Consider the following 17,878-nt stretch of genomic DNA (forward strand, 5'->3'; position numbering starts at 1 on the left):
TCAGCAGGGAATCTTTTGATAGGGGGAAAACATCTGTGAAGGGAGGGCTCCCCAACCCCCACACTTTACCTGAATGTCCGTGCATCAGGGTTCCCAAATAGAACTCACCTCCTGCAAGTCCTGGGATGAAGAGAATCACTCTCCTGTGTGCACCCCACCCTGACTATAATTCCATTTACAGTGGGGAACACCTGGAACCATCTGGGAAGTGGAGGGGAACTAGGCATCTCTAGGCCCTGGGACACCCACCTGTGCGGGCAAGGTCTCTGTGCACTTGGAGTGGCCTGGGCCATCTGTCTCTCGCAGCCTCTCTGCCAAGTCTCCACCTGCTCCCAACTCCCCAGGATCCACCTGGGATGGGGAAAAGGACTCTCCAAGGTTGCACCAATCCCAGGAAATACTGGGATCGGTGGAAGCAAGCCATGTCACAAAAGGAGTTAAGGATCGGTCAGGGGCTTGCTTTCTCCCAGGATGTAGGTATGGTAGAAGTTTTCAGATACATGCATTCCCAGGAGAAAAAGAGCAAGGCCTGAGAGCTCACGTTCCAGAATATGCCAGGCTCATGGGCAAAGTGGGAAGCCTGGCCTCCTGGTCTTAATCATCAACTTGGACCGTGCTGTGGATGATTACTGGACACCTGGTGACTGGCGCAGGTGGGTCAAGGCCAAGCCTGTACTGGTGGCTCTTACCGGCAGGGCCTGCTGCTGTAGAATGATGGGGCCCGTCTGGTGGCGGTTCTTTTCCAGCTCTTCCCGTAGCCTTGAGTTTTCTGCCAGTAGCACTGAGTAAACGTCAATAGGCAGGTTCTCTCTTGTAGAACTCAGGGGAAGGCCAGGACCTGAGAGCAAAGGGAAGGCTGTGAACATGGAACACAGGTGTTGATGAGATGGGCTGTCTTGCCTCCATGTCCCAGCATTTTGTTCCATTCTGTCCTGGGAGACTACAGAGGCAGCATGGGGTAACCTCTTGCTTTGGACAGATCTGATATGGAGTCACCTCATTCTTTCTTATTCATCAGAACCATCTCTGATTTGTGGCTCTGATTAGCACCGGTGGGGAAAAGAGATCATGGATTCTCAAAGGCTTTTTGTTTATTTGCTTTGCAGAGGCAGAATCTTTGAAGATGTGGAGAGATGGGGAAATAATTCAAAGGGTTTTGGGGTTAAGGAGTTGGGAACTGATGTCCCAGGTAGCCCTCTTTGGGGGGAGTCCTAGTGCTCCTAGTTAGCAAGGATTCTCCAATCGATGGCCTGACTCACACAGTGTCCTGTCTTGTCCTAAGAGGCTCCCTGGCAGGAGGAGATAGCTCAGGGCATTCTGGAAGTGCCAAGTATCACACTAAGTGCTACTTCGGAACTAACCCTGACACCAGCTCCCCAATTGAGTGAGTGGGGTGGGGGGGGTGGGGGGGTGGACTTCATCCTGGGTATCTCAGGCTCACAGATACAACTGAGCATGGTCTCTCTTTGCAGATTCTCCTTAAGCTCAGGGGACTTAGAAGGAGGAGCTCCAGGGGTGGGGCAAAATCTGGGGAGTCAATTCACTCACATACACTTAGGGGTGCAGACCTACCAGGGTTAGGTTTCTTCTGCAGCTTGTTGGGTGGTGGGGTTTCTTTTCTGTCCCGTAGCCTGTCCTCTAGTACCTGCTCCATCTTCTGGATCACCTGGCAGGCAGAGCATGGAGGCTGGGCTAGCCTGGGGGTGCCACAACTTCCTATCTGAAGGCCCCCAGCTGGCAACCCCTGCACCTGCCTTCTCCTGGTGCCTCACAGTCTCCTCCAGCGCCTTCATCTTTATCAGCTTGTCCTGGTACTGCCTCAGCTTCGCGTCCTGGAAATTCTGAGCCTGGCATAGGAGGAGCAACTCCTTCTCTCGATCATTTTTCTGTGCAGGGAGGGAAGGGGAGAATGGGTGCCTGGGAGTCACTCTTGGCTGAGGGGGTCCACCCAGCCCCCTGCTGAATCCTCTGTGGGCTGGTCATTCTTCCCTCAATGCATCTTCTGCTCAGGACATGTCTCCTGATGCTGCCACCCAGCTCCCTCCCCCTCTGCTCCGAAAGCCTCAGCTCACCCGGATCAGCTCGTTCTGCAGATGCTGCACCTTGTCCCTCAGCTTCCTCATGTCCAGCTCCTTCATCAGCAGCTTCTCCTTCACGGACATTGCTGGGACGGGCAGGGAGCTGGCTCAGGGTGGAACCTCTCTTAGCTCAGATCAGCATAATTGGGGGCTTGCAACCGGACTGGGCACTCCATCTCCCACCCCCGAGAGGACCAGCTGGGCAGGGACCCTTTGAATGTCCGTGGGTGGCGTGTGCGGGGCAGTCTTGCTAGCTCAAGTCCAGCTGCATGTGTATCTGGGAAAAGCTTCCCACCACCCTGTCTCCAATCCAGAGCCTTGGCCCAGACAAGATTCTGGATGCCGTTAGTGGCCTGTACATCCTCACCCAGGTCTGAGGCTTCATCTTTGGTCTGCCCCTCTTCTACTTCCTGCTGGGTCAGGTGGCTTCTCAGCCTCCGGTTCTCCCACTCTAAGTTGCTGGCCTGTTTGCGCAGTAACAGGATGTCCTCTGCCATCTTCTGCATGGCCCGCTGGTAGTTGTTCATCTCCTGTGGATGTCAGAGTCTGGAGCTGAGTCCCTGGCCCCACAGTTCCATCCCACATATATGCCTTTATTTGGGAGTCAGTGGGGCTATTTCAAGGACCATGAGCCACATGAGTCCCAACCTGTGACTCCAAGTTTTAGCATCTCCCTTGAGGGCTGGTTATGACTTGCTCCCTATCCCTTCTGGCTGCATTAGGGATGCTGCACTAATGTGCTTTCCCAGGGGCCACATCAATTCCTGTGATGCAAGCTCAGGGGGAAACCCAAGGCTCAGACACCAGATGAGAAAGCCAATGGGCAGCAGTCTTGAAAGGATCAGAGCCATGTTTCCAGAGTCTGGCCAAATAATAACCACTCCTTTGCCTCCTCCCTCTTCCTTTCCCCTAATATTGCTGATCCCAGGGAAGAGCCTCTTAGAAATAACACTAAGTGCTACTTCGGATCTAACCCTGACACTAGCTCCCCAACTAGCCTAGCAGTCAGGAAGGGACACAAGGCAGGACTGGAAGACTCAGATGAGGTCAGGATTAAGGTCAAAATGCAGCTACAAGATGTGAGGCCAGGAAGCAGACACAATTAAGAGGTTAGAAATAACAATAACACTCATATCTGAGGTTCATTGAGCATCTACTTTGTTCTAGGTCTCCTTCTAAGTGTTTTATGTGGCCTCCCTCATGTAAGCCTATGAGGGTGGGTCCTGTTACCATTTTACAGGTGAGAAAACCAAGGCTCAGAAAGGTAAATAACCTGCTCAGTGATAAAAACGAATGTATGGCTGAGCCAGCATCTGAAATCCAGGCCTGTTGGCCCTTGAGTCTGCTCTTAAACACTGTTCAACTCTGTCATGAGGCTCCCACCCATGAATACCTCCCGCTATAATGAGAAGTGATAAAATCAAGCTATAAACAAGAATTATTTTTCTGATCCCAATTTGGAAATACTTTCATGTCTGCCCAAATATGCACATGAAAAATTAATAATATATATTTGTATGTATTTGCTTTATAATCAGAAATTGCTTACTTACTATTAATTTTTAAAATTATGGAGTTTCTTAAACCTAAGCAGCACAAAATCTAAATGCATAAAACCAGAAGTATCCAGATAGAGGGAGTAGAACTGGGTTGGGAAGGGAAGTTTGCTGAGCCCTGGTGGCCTGTGGGCTTCCTGAAGCTATAGGAGGCCTTGCCCATGGGGTGGGAGCTTATGGGCCTGCAGGCTCCCAAACCCCCAGCAAGCAGATTTTCCCCAACTCCCACCTGGGCCCCCTGCTGCTTGGGGATATGGCCTGGCTTCCCAGCCATTGCCTTCCACCTGCTGCTGGAGGCCACTGTCTTCTGGGGGAGGAGTCCTCAGACACAGGGGATCATCAGACACCACTTGTCACCTGCTACTGTCTAGCTTTCTGGCTGGACTCCCTCTAACTGTTATGAGAGCTGGGTCTATCTCCCTAGCACCTGCTCCTGCTGTATTCCAGGTCTTGGCTTCTCTAGATCTGCCCATCTGGCTTCCCCAGTCAGCATGTTAACCCGGATGCTCAGCCCTGGGACTGCACACAGACAAAATTTGTGGCCAGGCCAAGATTGGAAGCCCAATATGGCTACTGACAGATTGTGTAACTCAGAACTTCCTGAGCTTGAGAGTCCTCATATGGGAGACACCTGGGTTTGCTGAGAGCCTTGGAGTGGGTGTGTGAAGCCCCTGGCTTGGTCCCTGTCCAGCCATCTCTCATTTGGAGGTACTGTTCTTATCCCACCCCATTTTGGTTTTATGGATGTTTAGTCAGACCCTTGCTTCCCCCTTGCTCCCCTAGCCTCCTTTGCCCACTCCTCTGCTGAGATCTAAGTCTTCAGTTTATGGCAGCTCATGACTGACAGGGGTTTGGAGGCCCAGTACACTGGCTGGAGAAGGCCCATCACATTTCAGCAAAAGAAATCGCTCTCCTCCATTCTTTCCCAGGTCTGGTCCACCTCTTATCATGTCTGCTCTGGACAATTACAACAGCATCCAAATAGGTTTCTTGGATTTTAGGGTTTTCTCCTTCACACACACATATGCGTGCACACACACACACACACACACACACACACACACACACATACGTGCTGTTCAAGGATGCTCATTGCAGTTCAGCTTAGGTCTGCTTAGCTTCTATTCTATAGGCAGTAATTACAAAGAATGGCCTAAAATTAATTGTGACAACACAGAGATGGCTATTCTCTGTTGTGAAATGAAAAGAACATGAGGGAGCTGGGAGCGGTGGCACACACCTATAATCCGAGCTGCTTGGGAGGCTGAGGCAGGAGGATAGTGAGTTCAAAGCCCACCTCAGCAACCTAGTGAGGTCTTGAGCAACTCATTGAGATCCTGTCTCTAGATAAAACACAAAAAGTATTTTTGCGGGTGCTGGGGCTGTGGCTCAACGGTAGAGCGCTCACCTCGCATGTGCGAGGCCTTGGGTTCGATCCTCAGCACCACATAAAAATAAATAAATAAAATAAAGGTATTGTGTCCAACTACAACTAAAAAATAAATATGAAAAAAAAAGGAGTGAGGACGTAGCTCAATGGTTAAGTGCCCCCGAATTCAATCCCCCGTATCAAAAAAAAAAAAAAAAAAAATGAGCATGAAGGAAATTGAGATGCTCCCATCCAGAACTTGGTGTGTGTGTTGTGTACGGGAGGAAGGGCTGCCAGCCTCTTGACCCACCCCTTGAGTCTGATTCATTCAGGGAAGTGTCCTCTCTAAGAGCCCACTGTTCTCCAACTCTAGTCTGGGGTGGGGGTGGGGGGTTGGTTAAGCAGAGCTCTGTAATAATTAACACCCCTTTGACAGATGAAGAAAGTTGAGGCCCAGAGCAAGAAAGGAAATGACAGAGTAAGAGCAGGGCTTCTGGTGGGGGGGCTCCCCCTCAGCCAGATGGAGCCTGCTGGAGGAAGGGGCAATGGGTCCAGAGGATCTCCATCCCTGAAGGCTGGCCCTGTCCTCCTCCACAGGCCCCCATCCCCACCCCCCAGCCTGGCTGCTCCAGGGGAATGGAGTAACCCCTTGGCCTTGGCTCACTACTCTGCCTGGCCCATCCTCCTCAGCTGAGCAGAGGATCTTGGGCAACCCAGCTGAGTTGGGAGGCCACAGCCCACAGGGCAGCCTTGACCTCTCCCTACAGCCTGGAGCCAGGTTGGCCTTCAGGGCCATGCTCCGCGTCACAGCTTAGCCTTGAGATCACACAGGATACCATGTCCCAGATTCTCCCTGTGGTCCATCCCACTGAGCCGTCTGCTCCCTTTCTTCCCCAGATGTCAGTCTGCTGGGGGTGCGGCTGACTTCTCTCTGGGCTGGCACATTGTAAAATGGAACGAACATGAGGGAGCTGGGAGCGGTGGCACACACCTGTAATCCCAGCTGCGTGGAAGGCTGAGGCAGGGTTAATGACCCTAAAATCCAAAGCCATCATGCCTGATCCTGGAGCACCCTCTGCACCTACCTTACCCACTGACACCCCCATGACCAGGACCCAGCCCTCAGAGCTTGCTGAGAGGAGAAATGGCAGAGGCCTCGATTTAAGCTGGTCAATGGCCACTGAGTGCTAGCAGCCTTTGCCACACTCGTACCACTTCTTTGGCTCTGAAAAGGTGGCAGCTGTCCTCTGAGCCTGCTGTCCTCATGTGGGATGGGAAAATCACTTCCTTCAAGGTTACTCTAGAGTGACAAGACATGAGATGAGCTGGCTCCTAGGTGCCTCCCTTTCGAATGAGCCCTTTTGAATGATTTTTTTTTTTTTTTTGGTACCAGGGGTTGAACCCGGTGGCACTTAACCACTGAGCCACATCCCCAGCCTTTTAAAATATTTTATTTAAAGACAGGGTCTTGCTGAGTTGCTTAGGGCCTTGCTAAGTTGCTGAGGCTGACTTTGAACTTGAGATCCTCCTGCCTCAGCTTCCAGAGTCACTGGGATTACAGGTGTGCACCATCAATGATTTTTTTTTAAATTATTCTTATAATAGCCCTGGGGCACTGAGTACAAAAAGTATGCTCATGGGATTACTCCCATTTTACAGGCTCCAAAGCCCAGTTTCCAGTGAGGTTGAAAGGTAGGGATTATCTCTTACAAGAGCCTGAAGAGGACAATGCTTAACTCCCTCCCTCCCAAATAAGAAGCTCTATGGTGGAATCTAAGGCCCATTACCAAGTGGGGGCTTTCAAATATACCTGTGGCCACTACCAACCATGTTGAGCAGAAGGACCCGTATGCCCTCAGTGTGCAGATGAGGAAACTGAGGATGGTAATAGCATTCTCAAGGTTTCAGAGATTCAGTTATAAAGCCTACATCAGAAGCAGCACAATAAACAGGGTCAACACTTAAAGAGTGCCACTGAGTGCCAGGTCTGTGCCATGGAGCACAGCTGAGCCCAGAATTTCCCTGCTTGTAGTGGTCTTCTCTCTACACTGAGAGATGGTAGGAAGTATCTATAACAGAGGGGGTTAGAGGAAGCTCTGCTTCCTGGAGGTGGCGATGACCTGAGCTGGCTCTTGGATGAGTAGGTGTTATGTGGGGGGTGGGGGTTGAGGGCTCCCAGGTGGAAAGACCATGGCAAAGGCAAAGATGTGGGAATGTGTGACGAGGGACAAGGCAGGTGAGCTACTGGAGGGTAGAGTGTGGGGAAGGGAGGTGGATGCGACTGGAGAAGCAGCAGGACAGGCCAAAGAAGGCAGGTCTCCATCTTGCAAGCTGACCAAAGGCCAAAGCCAGACAGGGTGGGCTAAGACCCTTCTGGATGCCCAGAACTAAGGACAGACGGGGGAGACGAAGGCCAAGAGCAATGTGCAGGGTGAGACACAAAGGGACCCTCACTGGGCAGAGGCGGTGGGCATGGAGATGGGAGAAGGGGCTGCCCATGAGGACTGAGCACAGCAGAGGGTGTGCAGGGGTAGAGGGCTGAGAGGTGGGAAGACAGGCCCCCAGGAAGTGACATTGGAGTCTTGGGGAAGGGAGCAGATCTTCGGAATCAGGGTGGGGAGGTGAAGGAGGGTTAGGAGCCCTCAAGATGGGGCAATTGCCAGAGAGGTAGGAGGAAAGGGGGCGGGAGCAGGCTGGCCAAGCCAGAGTGCAGAGAGCTTCCTAAAGGAGGCTGGAGTGGGCACAGAGGGTGGGCATGAGGCTGCACCAGGCCGCTGGGTTTTCTGAGCTGGGAACACACCCTCTTCCTTTCTTTGCCCTTCCCTAGGCAGCCACTCAACCTCTGCGTCTCCAGGCCCCCAAATCCACACTGGAGGCTCAGGTCACTTGTATGTGATTAGCCTCTTCAGCCAGCAGAGGGCAGCAGCCTCCCACGGATGCTGGGCTTCAGCCTTCAGTGTAAAAACTGAGGCCCCCTGAGGCAGGCCCCACAACTTATGTTGCAGAGGAATGTGTGTACCAGGTGGGGAGGGTCTCACTCTCCAGCCCCCAGCACATATGTCCCTCTCCAGGGGATACATCTGGCCTTTCCAGATTTCCTGCCCTGGAACTCCCATTTTAGAGGTTCTAAGGGATGTCTTCTGTTAAGAACCATCCATGAACCCCAGAGAGGTGCAGTGACTTGCCTGAGGTCACACAGTGCATCCTGAACCTCAGCTGTGTCCTCTGCCTTGTACCAACCCCAGGGATGAGTGTGGAAGGAAGGTGTTTGGGATAAGACCCATCTCGAAGTTACCCCAACTCTTCCCGCCTGAGCAGCAGCAGGTGCCTGAGGCACAGCCTAAATCTTTGCAAACCAGACAAAATTCTATCCACCTAGCACATGTTCTCTGTGTAGGCAGCCCTGGAGTGCCTTAATGACATACCTACCCTTTGTTGAATGTCTGTTTACCGACCAGGCCCTTATGGTTTATTTGTTTTGTTTTTGCCCGGAATGAGTCTGAAAGAGAGGCATTTCCACTCAACTTTGCTGAGCAGGGAGCTGGCCCTGGGGCCGGAAGGCCAGGTGGTCTGGTCAAGATTGCCTCATACATGAGGGGCATAACTGTGCCTGGACTTAGTCTCTAAGCATTTGTGGAGGGAGTGTCCTGTGGAGCCCAGTGTGGGGGGACTAGAACTACCATGTCCAAAGTGATAGGTAAGATGCCACTTGACTTTCTCCTTTCACCAGGGACTGAGGTTACTTCTAGGCAAGATGCCCACTGGAGAGGGAAGGCGTGTCCATCCAGCTCATGAGCCATCCCATCCTCTCAGGTCTGTGAGGTGCCCTTAGAATTTATGGTGGCTGCTTTTCTGAGTCAGAAAGAGTCCTGCCCTTGGGCCTGGCCAGGCCTTGACTCTAAACAAGGCAGAGGGGCAATTCTACTTCCTCATGATATCCCTCTGCTCCTGATCAACCAGCTCATGTGGTGTACCAACTCTCTCTACATGTATTTCCTCTGCCCAGAGAGGGCACTTCCTCTGCCACGCTCCTGGCTCTCTAGTCTGCTCTCTGCAGCCTCCTTCTTTAGGTAGGCCTCCTAGTTCTCTGCCTTCCTTTTCAGTTGGATTTTCTTTGTGTTGCCTCAAAACATGCCCTTCTTCTGTGGTGGTCAGAAGATGGTGGAAAATGCTGTTACTCCTTCTCATTGAGAGGTGGAGTCTAAGCCCCCTTCCCTCATCACTAGCCTTGCAGCTTCCCCTTCCCTCCCAGAATACTGTTCTTTCCCCAGGGAGAAGTCCTGTGTCTCCAAGACCACCATGCTATAAGGAAGCCCAACTAACCATGTGGGAAAGAGCCATGTGCATGTGCACCTGGTCCCCATCTGTTCTAGCCCTGCCCTGTAAGTCACCCTGGTTGAAAACCTGGACAACTTGGAGTAGAGGGGAGCCCTTCCTGCTGTGTCTTGACTAGTGCCTGACCCACAGCACTATGAGATATAATGGTAAAAGGAAAAATGATTAAGTTTTGGAGGTGATTTATTATGTAGCAATAGATACTAGAACATTTTCCTTGGCCTCTTGGACAAAGCCCTTCATAATAAATTTCCATCTTTGAACTTCAAGGTATCAGGCACAGCACACACACACACACACACACACACACACACACACACACACAAATTAGACCTCCTTTCAGAATTGAGCCCTGCGCCTAGGCTCCCTAGGCCCCTTTCTGTCTTTGAAGCTTTACCTCCTCTGACCAGCAGCTACCCCTGAGCCACTCCAGCTTGGCATTTCCCATCTGCTGGACACCAGCTACTTCCTTCCAGCTCCTGAACGCTCCTGTCTACCTGTCTGCCTTTCTCAGACAAAGCATTGGCCAAGGTGCTGCTCCTGGCAGTCCAGCCCTCAGGATGTCAAAGAAGCCACTTTTGCTAGACTAAGTTTTTCAACACCTTTAAAGGGAATGAATCTGTCCATCAACAGATGAATGACTAGAGAAAATGTGGTGTATATATACACAATGGAGTTTTATTCAGCCATAAGGAAAAATGAAATTATGTCATGTGCAGGAAAATGAATGGAAATAAAGATCATTAGGTTAAGTGAAATAAGCCAAACTCAGAAGGTCAAGGGTTGTTATGTTTTCTCTCATATGTGGAAACTAGAGAGGAAAAAGGAAAAGGAAGATATGGGGGGAGGGTATCTCATGAAAATCAAAGGGCCATCAATAGAGGGAAGGGACCAGCGGGGAGGACGTGGGGAGGGAGAGGGGAGTGCAGGGGAGTGATATTGGCCAAATTATATTACCATATTGTGTGCATTATGAATATGTACCAACAAATCCTAAAATATGTACAATTGTGATACACTAATAAAAATGAAAAAAGAGAAAAAAATAAGGAAATTAACCATATTTCTTTAAAATAAAACAGAGCCTAGCGCAGTGGTGCATACTTCCAGTCCTAGTGCTCCAGAGCTGAGGCAGGAGAATAGCAAGTTCAAAACCAACTTCAGCAACTTAATGAAGCTCTCAGCAGCTTAACAAGACCCTGTCTCAAATTTAAAATGGTCTGGGGATCAGGCACAGTGCTTAAGTGTCCCTGAGTTAAATCTCTGCCCTGTCCCCAAAGGAAATGTTCAGTTTGCACAAATTGGTGCTGACCTCACTCCCACCCTTGTCCCAAGATCAAGGAGCTGGGAGCAAAAGCCCAGTCCCAATGGTCTGTCCCAGCAAAGCCTGGGAGTCAATGGGGGTTGTGACTGAAGATTAGATGAGACCAGTATGTCCCAGGGGTTGAAGCTCACTGTGGCTAAGCAGTCCCGTTATTCAGAGGAACTTCCAAGATGATGTCACCTGAACCTTGGCCCTTCTGTCCTTGGCTCCTGTCCACCCAGCCAAGCTCTCCTTCTACCCAGTGTGGGACAATATGACAACAGAATGGAGTGAGCAAGCCTCTTTCTTTCCCTCCATTCCCTTTTGAACTTAATTACCACCAGAGGGCAGGCAAGGGAGGTCTGTGAGCCCCTGTTAGGGGGGACACTGAGGCCAAGCTGGATCAGGCATAGGGTGTGGCCCTGCGGCAGAGACTGTGTTCCAGAGAGCAGGGCTGCGGAGTTTGGCCAGGGTGGTCTCTGGGATGGGACCTTGGCCAGAGAGTGAGAATCTGGGGAAAGCGTGCCACTGGTGGTCTTTGCTCTACTTTCTACCGCAAGGTGGTTCCAGCTCCCCAAGCCCATTCTGGGCTGTGTATTGTTATAGTCTCCCTTCCACCTCTGCCCCAGTAAGGTCTGGCAGCCAGGGTTTGCATTAAGCTCAGCTCTGTTGGAGAGGGGAGACCTGGTCCTCAGAGAGCTAACAGTAGGAAGGTGGGGACTCACCACAGGACACATGGAAGTGTAACTAAGAGCAAAGGGCAGGGGAGGGGCTGGAGCCAGGTCTTTGAAGCAGAGGTAAGATTTGACTGGACTGGGTGGGATTTGAGGTGGGCGAATGGCTTGAGCACAGATATGGAGGCCAGCACAGGCCTGGACTTTGGGGGGGGGGGCAGGGATCAGAAAAGCACATAGATCTCTCTGGCTAGAGAGTTGAAGCAGGCTTCACCTGTGGGGTCAGCTGGGGAAGTGGTACCTGGAGTGCCAGGCTTGGGAGCTCTGCTTCTGAACAGAGAACAGTCAGGAGTCACAGAATGTTCTAGAACTAGGGCCCTCCTCACTCCAAGTCCTGCTTCTGAAATTATTTCCTTTGGACATCAGCTGGGCCTCCCAGCCACTATAAATCTGTGCACTTTGCTGTTTAAAACAGGTTCCCCTGCTCTATGGAAGCCACGCTCCCAGGGAGGGGGAGGAAGTTGCCTCTTTGTTTGGCCCAAGGTTACAGCAAAGAAACAAAAGGAATGAATTTTCCCTTTTTTTCTGTTCTTTCTTTCCCTTCCTGCAGCAGCAGAGATGGTGTCTAGAAAGCTTTTGTGCTTGGCTTGGTGAAGCTCCAAGGGGTGAGGGGCGGAGAGGCCTTGGCCGGCAGCTGACCCCAGTCCCTGTCTAATTGGCCCCTGCAGGAGCCAGGCAGGCTAATTGGACCAGGCCTGGACAATGGGGCTGAGGCTGGGGTGATCATAGGGTGGGGCTTCATGAAAGATACTGGCTTCCCACTCCCAGTTTCCTAGGCTTCTCTCAACCCTGCCTAATCTGTAAGTCTCCACTCTGGATCCCAATCCTCTAGGAATATCTCCCCCGGAAAACGCCCCTCAAAGCTCAGCTGTCAATCCTCTATCAAAGCTCAGCTATCAACTCCTCCTCTGGTATGTGGCTCAGAGCCTTCCCTCTGCTGATAGAAACTAAGGGCTGGCCCTTGTTTCCAGTCCAAGGACATATAGGGCACTCATCCAGGGGGCTGGGGAGGGAATAGACTCTTCCCCAAAGTGGCTCTGTTCAGTCTCCCACAAAGAACCCTTCCTCTTACCAGAATACCCCCTGGTTAAAATCTGGACGCCTCGGATTGCTTGCTTCTTGTGGTGTGTGTGTTGAAGGGGGGAGTGTGGGCAGGGGTCCAGAACCTGGGTTCTAATCTCACTTCTGCCCATAGCTGTTGGATGACCTTCAGAAAGGCCCTTGCCACTCCGTAGGCCCTCATCTGCCTCTAGGGAGATGACACCGACTGGGTGTAGAAGAAGAAATACTTTGGGAATGGGGTCCTGAATTTAAAAGATTGTTATCACCCAAGCCCACACCCTGGGACTAATCTGCTTCTTCTTGAACGCTTCCATCTGCCACCTCCACTCTTCCTCACAGCCCTATACCATGTCTGTGCTATCAGCAAACCCTCCCAGGCTAGCCCAGACTGGGATCTGGGGCTGGACTTCCAAGATGCCAGAGTCAGGGCTCAGTTAGTAAGAAACAAGGGTCACTTTAGGTGATTTCCCCCAGAAATCTTGCTCTCTTCCCTCTCTGGATTCTGGCTGTGGGCTCAAGAGGCCCTGGTTGGGGCTAGGGGTTCTGCAGAAGGTTCCTGTGACTGTAGACATCTAGAAGCCAGTGCCTTGGTCTCCTGCCTCCTTGCCTCTCACTTGTACAAGGCTCCAGGAATACCTCTAGTGGTTGCCTGGCAACACACCCCTACATACCTGCCTGCTAGGTGAACAGACTCATCTCCCAGGAAAAGTGGGTGTGGGGGCAGACTTACAGAGCGGCTGTCAACCAGGTCCAGAGCAGCTTTAGGGGCTAGAGGGGGTGGGGCCCCTGGCTCCCCCATCTTTGCTGCTAGCAGTCTTGTTCCCCAGGGATGGGTCCCCAGGGACTGTTGCTACAACAAGTGCCTGCCTAGTGATAGAGCCCGGCCCTGAGCTGGAAGCAGGCAGCCCATGGAGCCACTTCCCCTTTGTTCCAGAGTGAGGGGGCACCTGGGTGGGTGGCTGAAATCAGGCTAGGCTCATTCCTGGGGAGGGCTATGGTGGCCCTTTAGGACTCAGGGCTTCTGACTGCCCCCAGGGCTTCTGACGGCCCCCAGCCCCAGTCTCAGAATCCTTACCCCCAGCCTGCCCTCTAGCTACACCTCAGCCTCCCTACTCATCTCCCTCTTCCCTCTCCACTTGTGCCCTTGGTTCCCCATGCTTTTTTCTTCCTCCCTCAGCCTTACTCTCCATCCCTGTCCCTCTACCTCTCAGTTTTCCCTCTCTCTGCACCCCCCTGTTCTCAGGCACCTCCCTCCCGCAGCTGCTCAAGCTGGGCTCACTTTCTGCTCTGCAGCTGCGCAGTAGGACTCAGGGTCCCACGCCTGGCCCCTAGGGCCTCCCAGGCTCTGCCTTCCTGATGGTCCAGACAAATTCTTTTCTCTTTAGTTCAGCAGAGACATGGGTGGGTGTTTTTAGAAGGCTCTCTCTGGGAAGCAAAGGGAAAACAAACCCAAACAAGCCAGCCCACCACCTAGAAACGCGTAGTCAGGAAGGCAGGACAGCCTCAGCCTGGTTGCAGAGACCCCTCCCGAGGGTGTGGGGGCTCTTGGCCCATCCTAGCCAGCTCAGCCCCAAGCCTTTCAGGATGGGGAGCCAGCAGATGCCTGGCTGAAGCTGAAACTTGATAAATATTCGGTTACTTGCTTAATGAATGTTTAGGGTTCTCTGGGGCCTTGATGGTGGCACAGTTACAGAACCTGACTGGACAGTCCGAGACCTCTACCTGTGTCAGAATCTCCACCAATGAGGCGTCTGTCTTGCCAGTGTTGGAGGGGTTTGCCTCTTCATTTGCAGGCCTCACTTTTCACTTAATTCACTGTCTCTGAGGGAGGTTTCTTTCTTTTACATATTTTTAATTGTAGATGGACAGAATGCCTTTATTTTATTTGTTTATTTTTCTGTGGTGCTCAGGATCGAACCCAGTGCCTCACACATGCTGGACAAGTGCCTGACCACTGAGCTACCATCCCAGCCCCTCGTAGCAAGGTTTCTTAGCGTAAGAAGGATGGGCAGAGGCCTTGAAAAAAATCCCCACCCTGCTCTGGAGCCCAGATTTGAGCTGGCCTGGCAAAGCAGAAAGACCATGGGCTCTGCTATTCATTAGTTTGGGGACTTTGGACGGATCACTTAACATCTCTGAGCCTCAGTTTCCCTTCTGTAAAATGGAGCATTCTCTGCACCCATCTCATGGAGCTGTTGGGGGACCCTGTGAGGTTGTGGGTATAAAGAAAGCTCTGAGCAGAGTACCTGCCACATGGAAATGACTCCCCAAACATCACTCCCTGCTCTGTGTGATGCTCGTGGAAGGCTTTGGAGGGACTAACACTCTTCCAGGGAGATGAGAAGAACACTTGACATGGAGCCACCCTCCCTGACGGTGCCAGTCACCCAGCTGGTGTACCAGATAGGGACCCTAACCCTTCTGATCTTGCCCTGGAACTCCCTCCCTGTCAAGGAAATGGGCTGCTGCCTCCTGTGGTGTGGGCCAGAGCCTGGGAGCAAGGCCACACTGACCCAGACCCACGCCCCCTCCAGTCCAGCTTTCAGCCACCCCCTCCCCAAGAGGGGCCCAGCCCTGCACCCGCTGAGCTGCCAATCGATCGAATCTGCTCCCATCCTCGGGCGTGCCATGAATTTTTCATCAAAGGCCTGTAGACTTTGGGAAACGCACAATTAGAGGCCCCATCAATAATGCACCACGTGGAGGCATCCTCTGAGCCCAGCCAGGCCTCAGACATGGCTGCCTTCCAGCCTGCTCTAGCAAGAGGCAGGAGGGGCACCTGACGGACCCTCAGGGGACCATCACTGGATATAGAACAGGTGTGGGGTGCTGAGAGGGAGGGGGAGCTGCACCCTTGAACGACTCACGTCTGCCTATTCCTTGAAGCCCAGGTGGGCCCCAGGCAGATCAGCCTAAGCTCGGGAGTTTCATCTATGAAATGGGTGCTGAAGAGCTCCCTGGCCCTTTCCCTGACTCTTAAAGTATGGTGGGACGCACCAAAGAATTCCTATGTGAAGATGAGGGTTCTTTGTGGGGCTGGGGAGTGTCCTTCAGGGTGGGTCCCAGAAAGCAAGGCAGAGTAGGAAGAGCAAAGGAAGACAGAGATCCCAAAGCATTGGGGCTTTATTCACACTTTCTTTGCCCTGCTTGGCTGTCAAGGTCCCCTATGATCTCCAGCCTGGTAGTACAGCTACCCAAGCAGGAACATGTGGAGAATGCCTGAAATCCCAGCGACTTGGGAGGCGGAGGCAAGAGGATCACACATCTGAGGCCAGCCTCAACAACTCAGAAGACCCTGTCTCAGAATAAAAAATTATAAGGGCTGAGGATGTAACTCACTGGTAGAGCATGCCAGAGTTCAATCCCTAGTGGTATAAAGCAAAACAAACAGAAAAAAAAGAGAAAGAAAGAGCGAGCGAGCGCAGCTCCTGTCCCAGGCCCACCCACTTCCCGCAGCCTCAGAACCTCTGGGGGCAGCTTTTTTTTTTTTTCTCAATTCTCCAGCCTGAACCCAGCAGATAACAAGTGCTCATCAGGGCCTTGTTCTTTACACTTCCAACAGATGAATCTGACCTCAGCCTTCCAGCAGCTTAAGGAAGTTGCTACAGCATGCCCATTTTACAGAGGTGAAGCACGGGGCACAAGGAGGCTAGGGGACTTGGCTGAGAAGGGGAGCTGGTTCCAGAGTCTGCACTCTTAGCCACTTCCTCAGATCCTGGGTTGGTGCTCAGCCCATGGGGTCAGGGCTCAGGCTTCTAGATTCCTCACTGGACTGCCCCACTGCCAGTCCCAGGCTCAGCTGAAATCAGAGTGAGGCCTGAAGGACGCTGGTAACCATGCTCAGCTGGCTGGTGGGAGAGGTCTCACTCCCAAGCGTGAAGTCAGCCTTGCAGGAAGGTCCAGATGCCTCCTTGGTCCCCTACAATGGCTCCCTCTGAGCCCTACACCCTATCTCCCAGAGCCCCACTGGGTGCTGTGCTTTCCACACCCCCACGGCTCTGAGTCAGGCTGGCACAGTTTGAGGCTGTCCTCCTGAATGCTCACACCATGGTTTTGGGGTGTGCTGCTAGAGGATGTCGCAGTGCTGGAGGTAGGTTTTGAAGGATGAGGAGGAGTGTGTCAGATGATTCAGGAGTATGGAAGGGGTACTGTCCTGAGACAGCAGGAGCAACTGTGTAAAGGTGGGAGGCATCTGACATGCCAGGGGAGTGTGGTGGACGGTCAGCATGTGTGCTGAGGACAGGTGGTGGGAGATGAGGCGGGAGCAGCTGCAGGGTCTAATCACCGAGGCCTTGAATGACAGGTTAAGGCAGTCGCCATGGAGCCTGTTACAGTCGGGTTGGGTTGGGCTGGGCTGGAGCTACATGCTGACATCAAGCATGACTGTGAATAAGGCTCTCCCATTATTAGGCCCAGTGGCCCTGGAAGCACACACAGTGTGCTGTGCAGGAGAGAAGAGCCAGAGAGCGCAAGAGGTTGCCTGGTCTCCCCGACACTGGTCGCAGAGCTGACTCAGCATGCACAGCCCTTCAGGGTCAGAATCCTGTGTGGAGGTCAGAAAGCAGTCTCAGAGCCGGAAGAGGCTGAGAGGAACTTCCGGAGCAAAGAATAGCCCAGAGAAGAGTAGGTTGGGAGGCTGGCTGCCCCAAACCATAAGTTGGGGACAGCGGGGGGGAAGGCATCCTTGAGATGCCACCTTGTCTCAGTTTTCTGGGTGTGCCACCTGCCTTGGCATCCTGGAGTCACCAGGCCATGCCCCTATTTCATCCACCCAGGGAGCTGTCCAATCTAAGCCCCTGTCCGGCCCTCCACTGATTCTTCTCAAGGGAAATAAGAGACATGGAAGTGACTTCTCAGCCATTTCTCAACCCTGTAACTCAAAGGTGCCACTGTTCTTGGAGCGGGGATCTGCCAAACCTCAAGCTTGGGAGCAGAGCTGGAATTTGAATGGCAGCCCTGCCTCCCAGTACCAGGGAAAGGGCTTGTGGGGTCCCGGAGGGAGACGGAGCCTCACCTAGACTGAGTGGGCAGACTGTGCCCAACCCAAGCAGCCCAGTCTGGGATGTGACCTTGCCTGGAGCCTGGAGAAGGAGTGCTGCCCTCTCTGCTCTGGAGCGAGTCTGAGGAGGAGGCAGGACCCACACGCTCCTGATAAGGACACATGAAAAGAACAGATGGTGCCAACAAGTGCAAATTAATTGAGCGAAGCCTGTGTACACAGGCGCTGTGAACAGGCGGCTGACAGGCTCGGGAGGAGTTGGTGGGGACAGGGCAGGGAGCGGGGAGACGCCGTAACGAGCACTTATCGATGTCTTGCTGGATCTGCAGCCAGGAGCACAGTTATTGACAAAGCCTGTCTATAAATCTCCTGGTCACGTCTCCAGAAACCTTAATTACGGGGCCTCATTACCCCTCACACCTCTAGGCGGAGAGGACCAGCC

At 52.6% G+C, this 17,878-nt stretch overlaps 1 protein-coding gene across 3 annotated transcripts in view; it reads right to left on the bottom strand.

Moving 5' to 3' along the window:
* The window catches only part of Ccdc33 (coiled-coil domain containing 33), an 83,144-nt gene that overhangs the window by 2,050 nt on the left and 63,216 nt on the right, over positions 1–17,878 (bottom strand). Inside the window, exons 1-7 of one of the 3 annotated variants that reach the window (XM_040274408.2) lie at positions 13,168–13,306; positions 2,446–2,608; positions 2,073–2,164; positions 1,755–1,886; positions 1,573–1,666; positions 690–856; positions 250–351 (exon numbers count right to left, since the gene is read on the bottom strand). In XM_040274408.2, the coding sequence (XP_040130342.2) occupies positions 250–351; positions 690–856; positions 1,573–1,666; positions 1,755–1,886; positions 2,073–2,164; positions 2,446–2,608; positions 13,168–13,236 (819 nt within the window). In that variant the 5' untranslated portion in view covers positions 13,237–13,306. Of the gene's footprint in view, positions 1–249; positions 352–689; positions 857–1,572; positions 1,667–1,754; positions 1,887–2,072; positions 2,165–2,445; positions 2,609–13,167; positions 13,307–17,878 lie in introns of those variants that run through there. The other 2 variants (XM_078049297.1, XM_040274407.2) reach the window with 2 other exon arrangements.

This window comes from Ictidomys tridecemlineatus, chromosome 5, assembly GCF_052094955.1.
Source record: "Ictidomys tridecemlineatus isolate mIctTri1 chromosome 5, mIctTri1.hap1, whole genome shotgun sequence".
Classification (NCBI taxonomy): Eukaryota; Metazoa; Chordata; class Mammalia; order Rodentia; family Sciuridae; genus Ictidomys; species Ictidomys tridecemlineatus.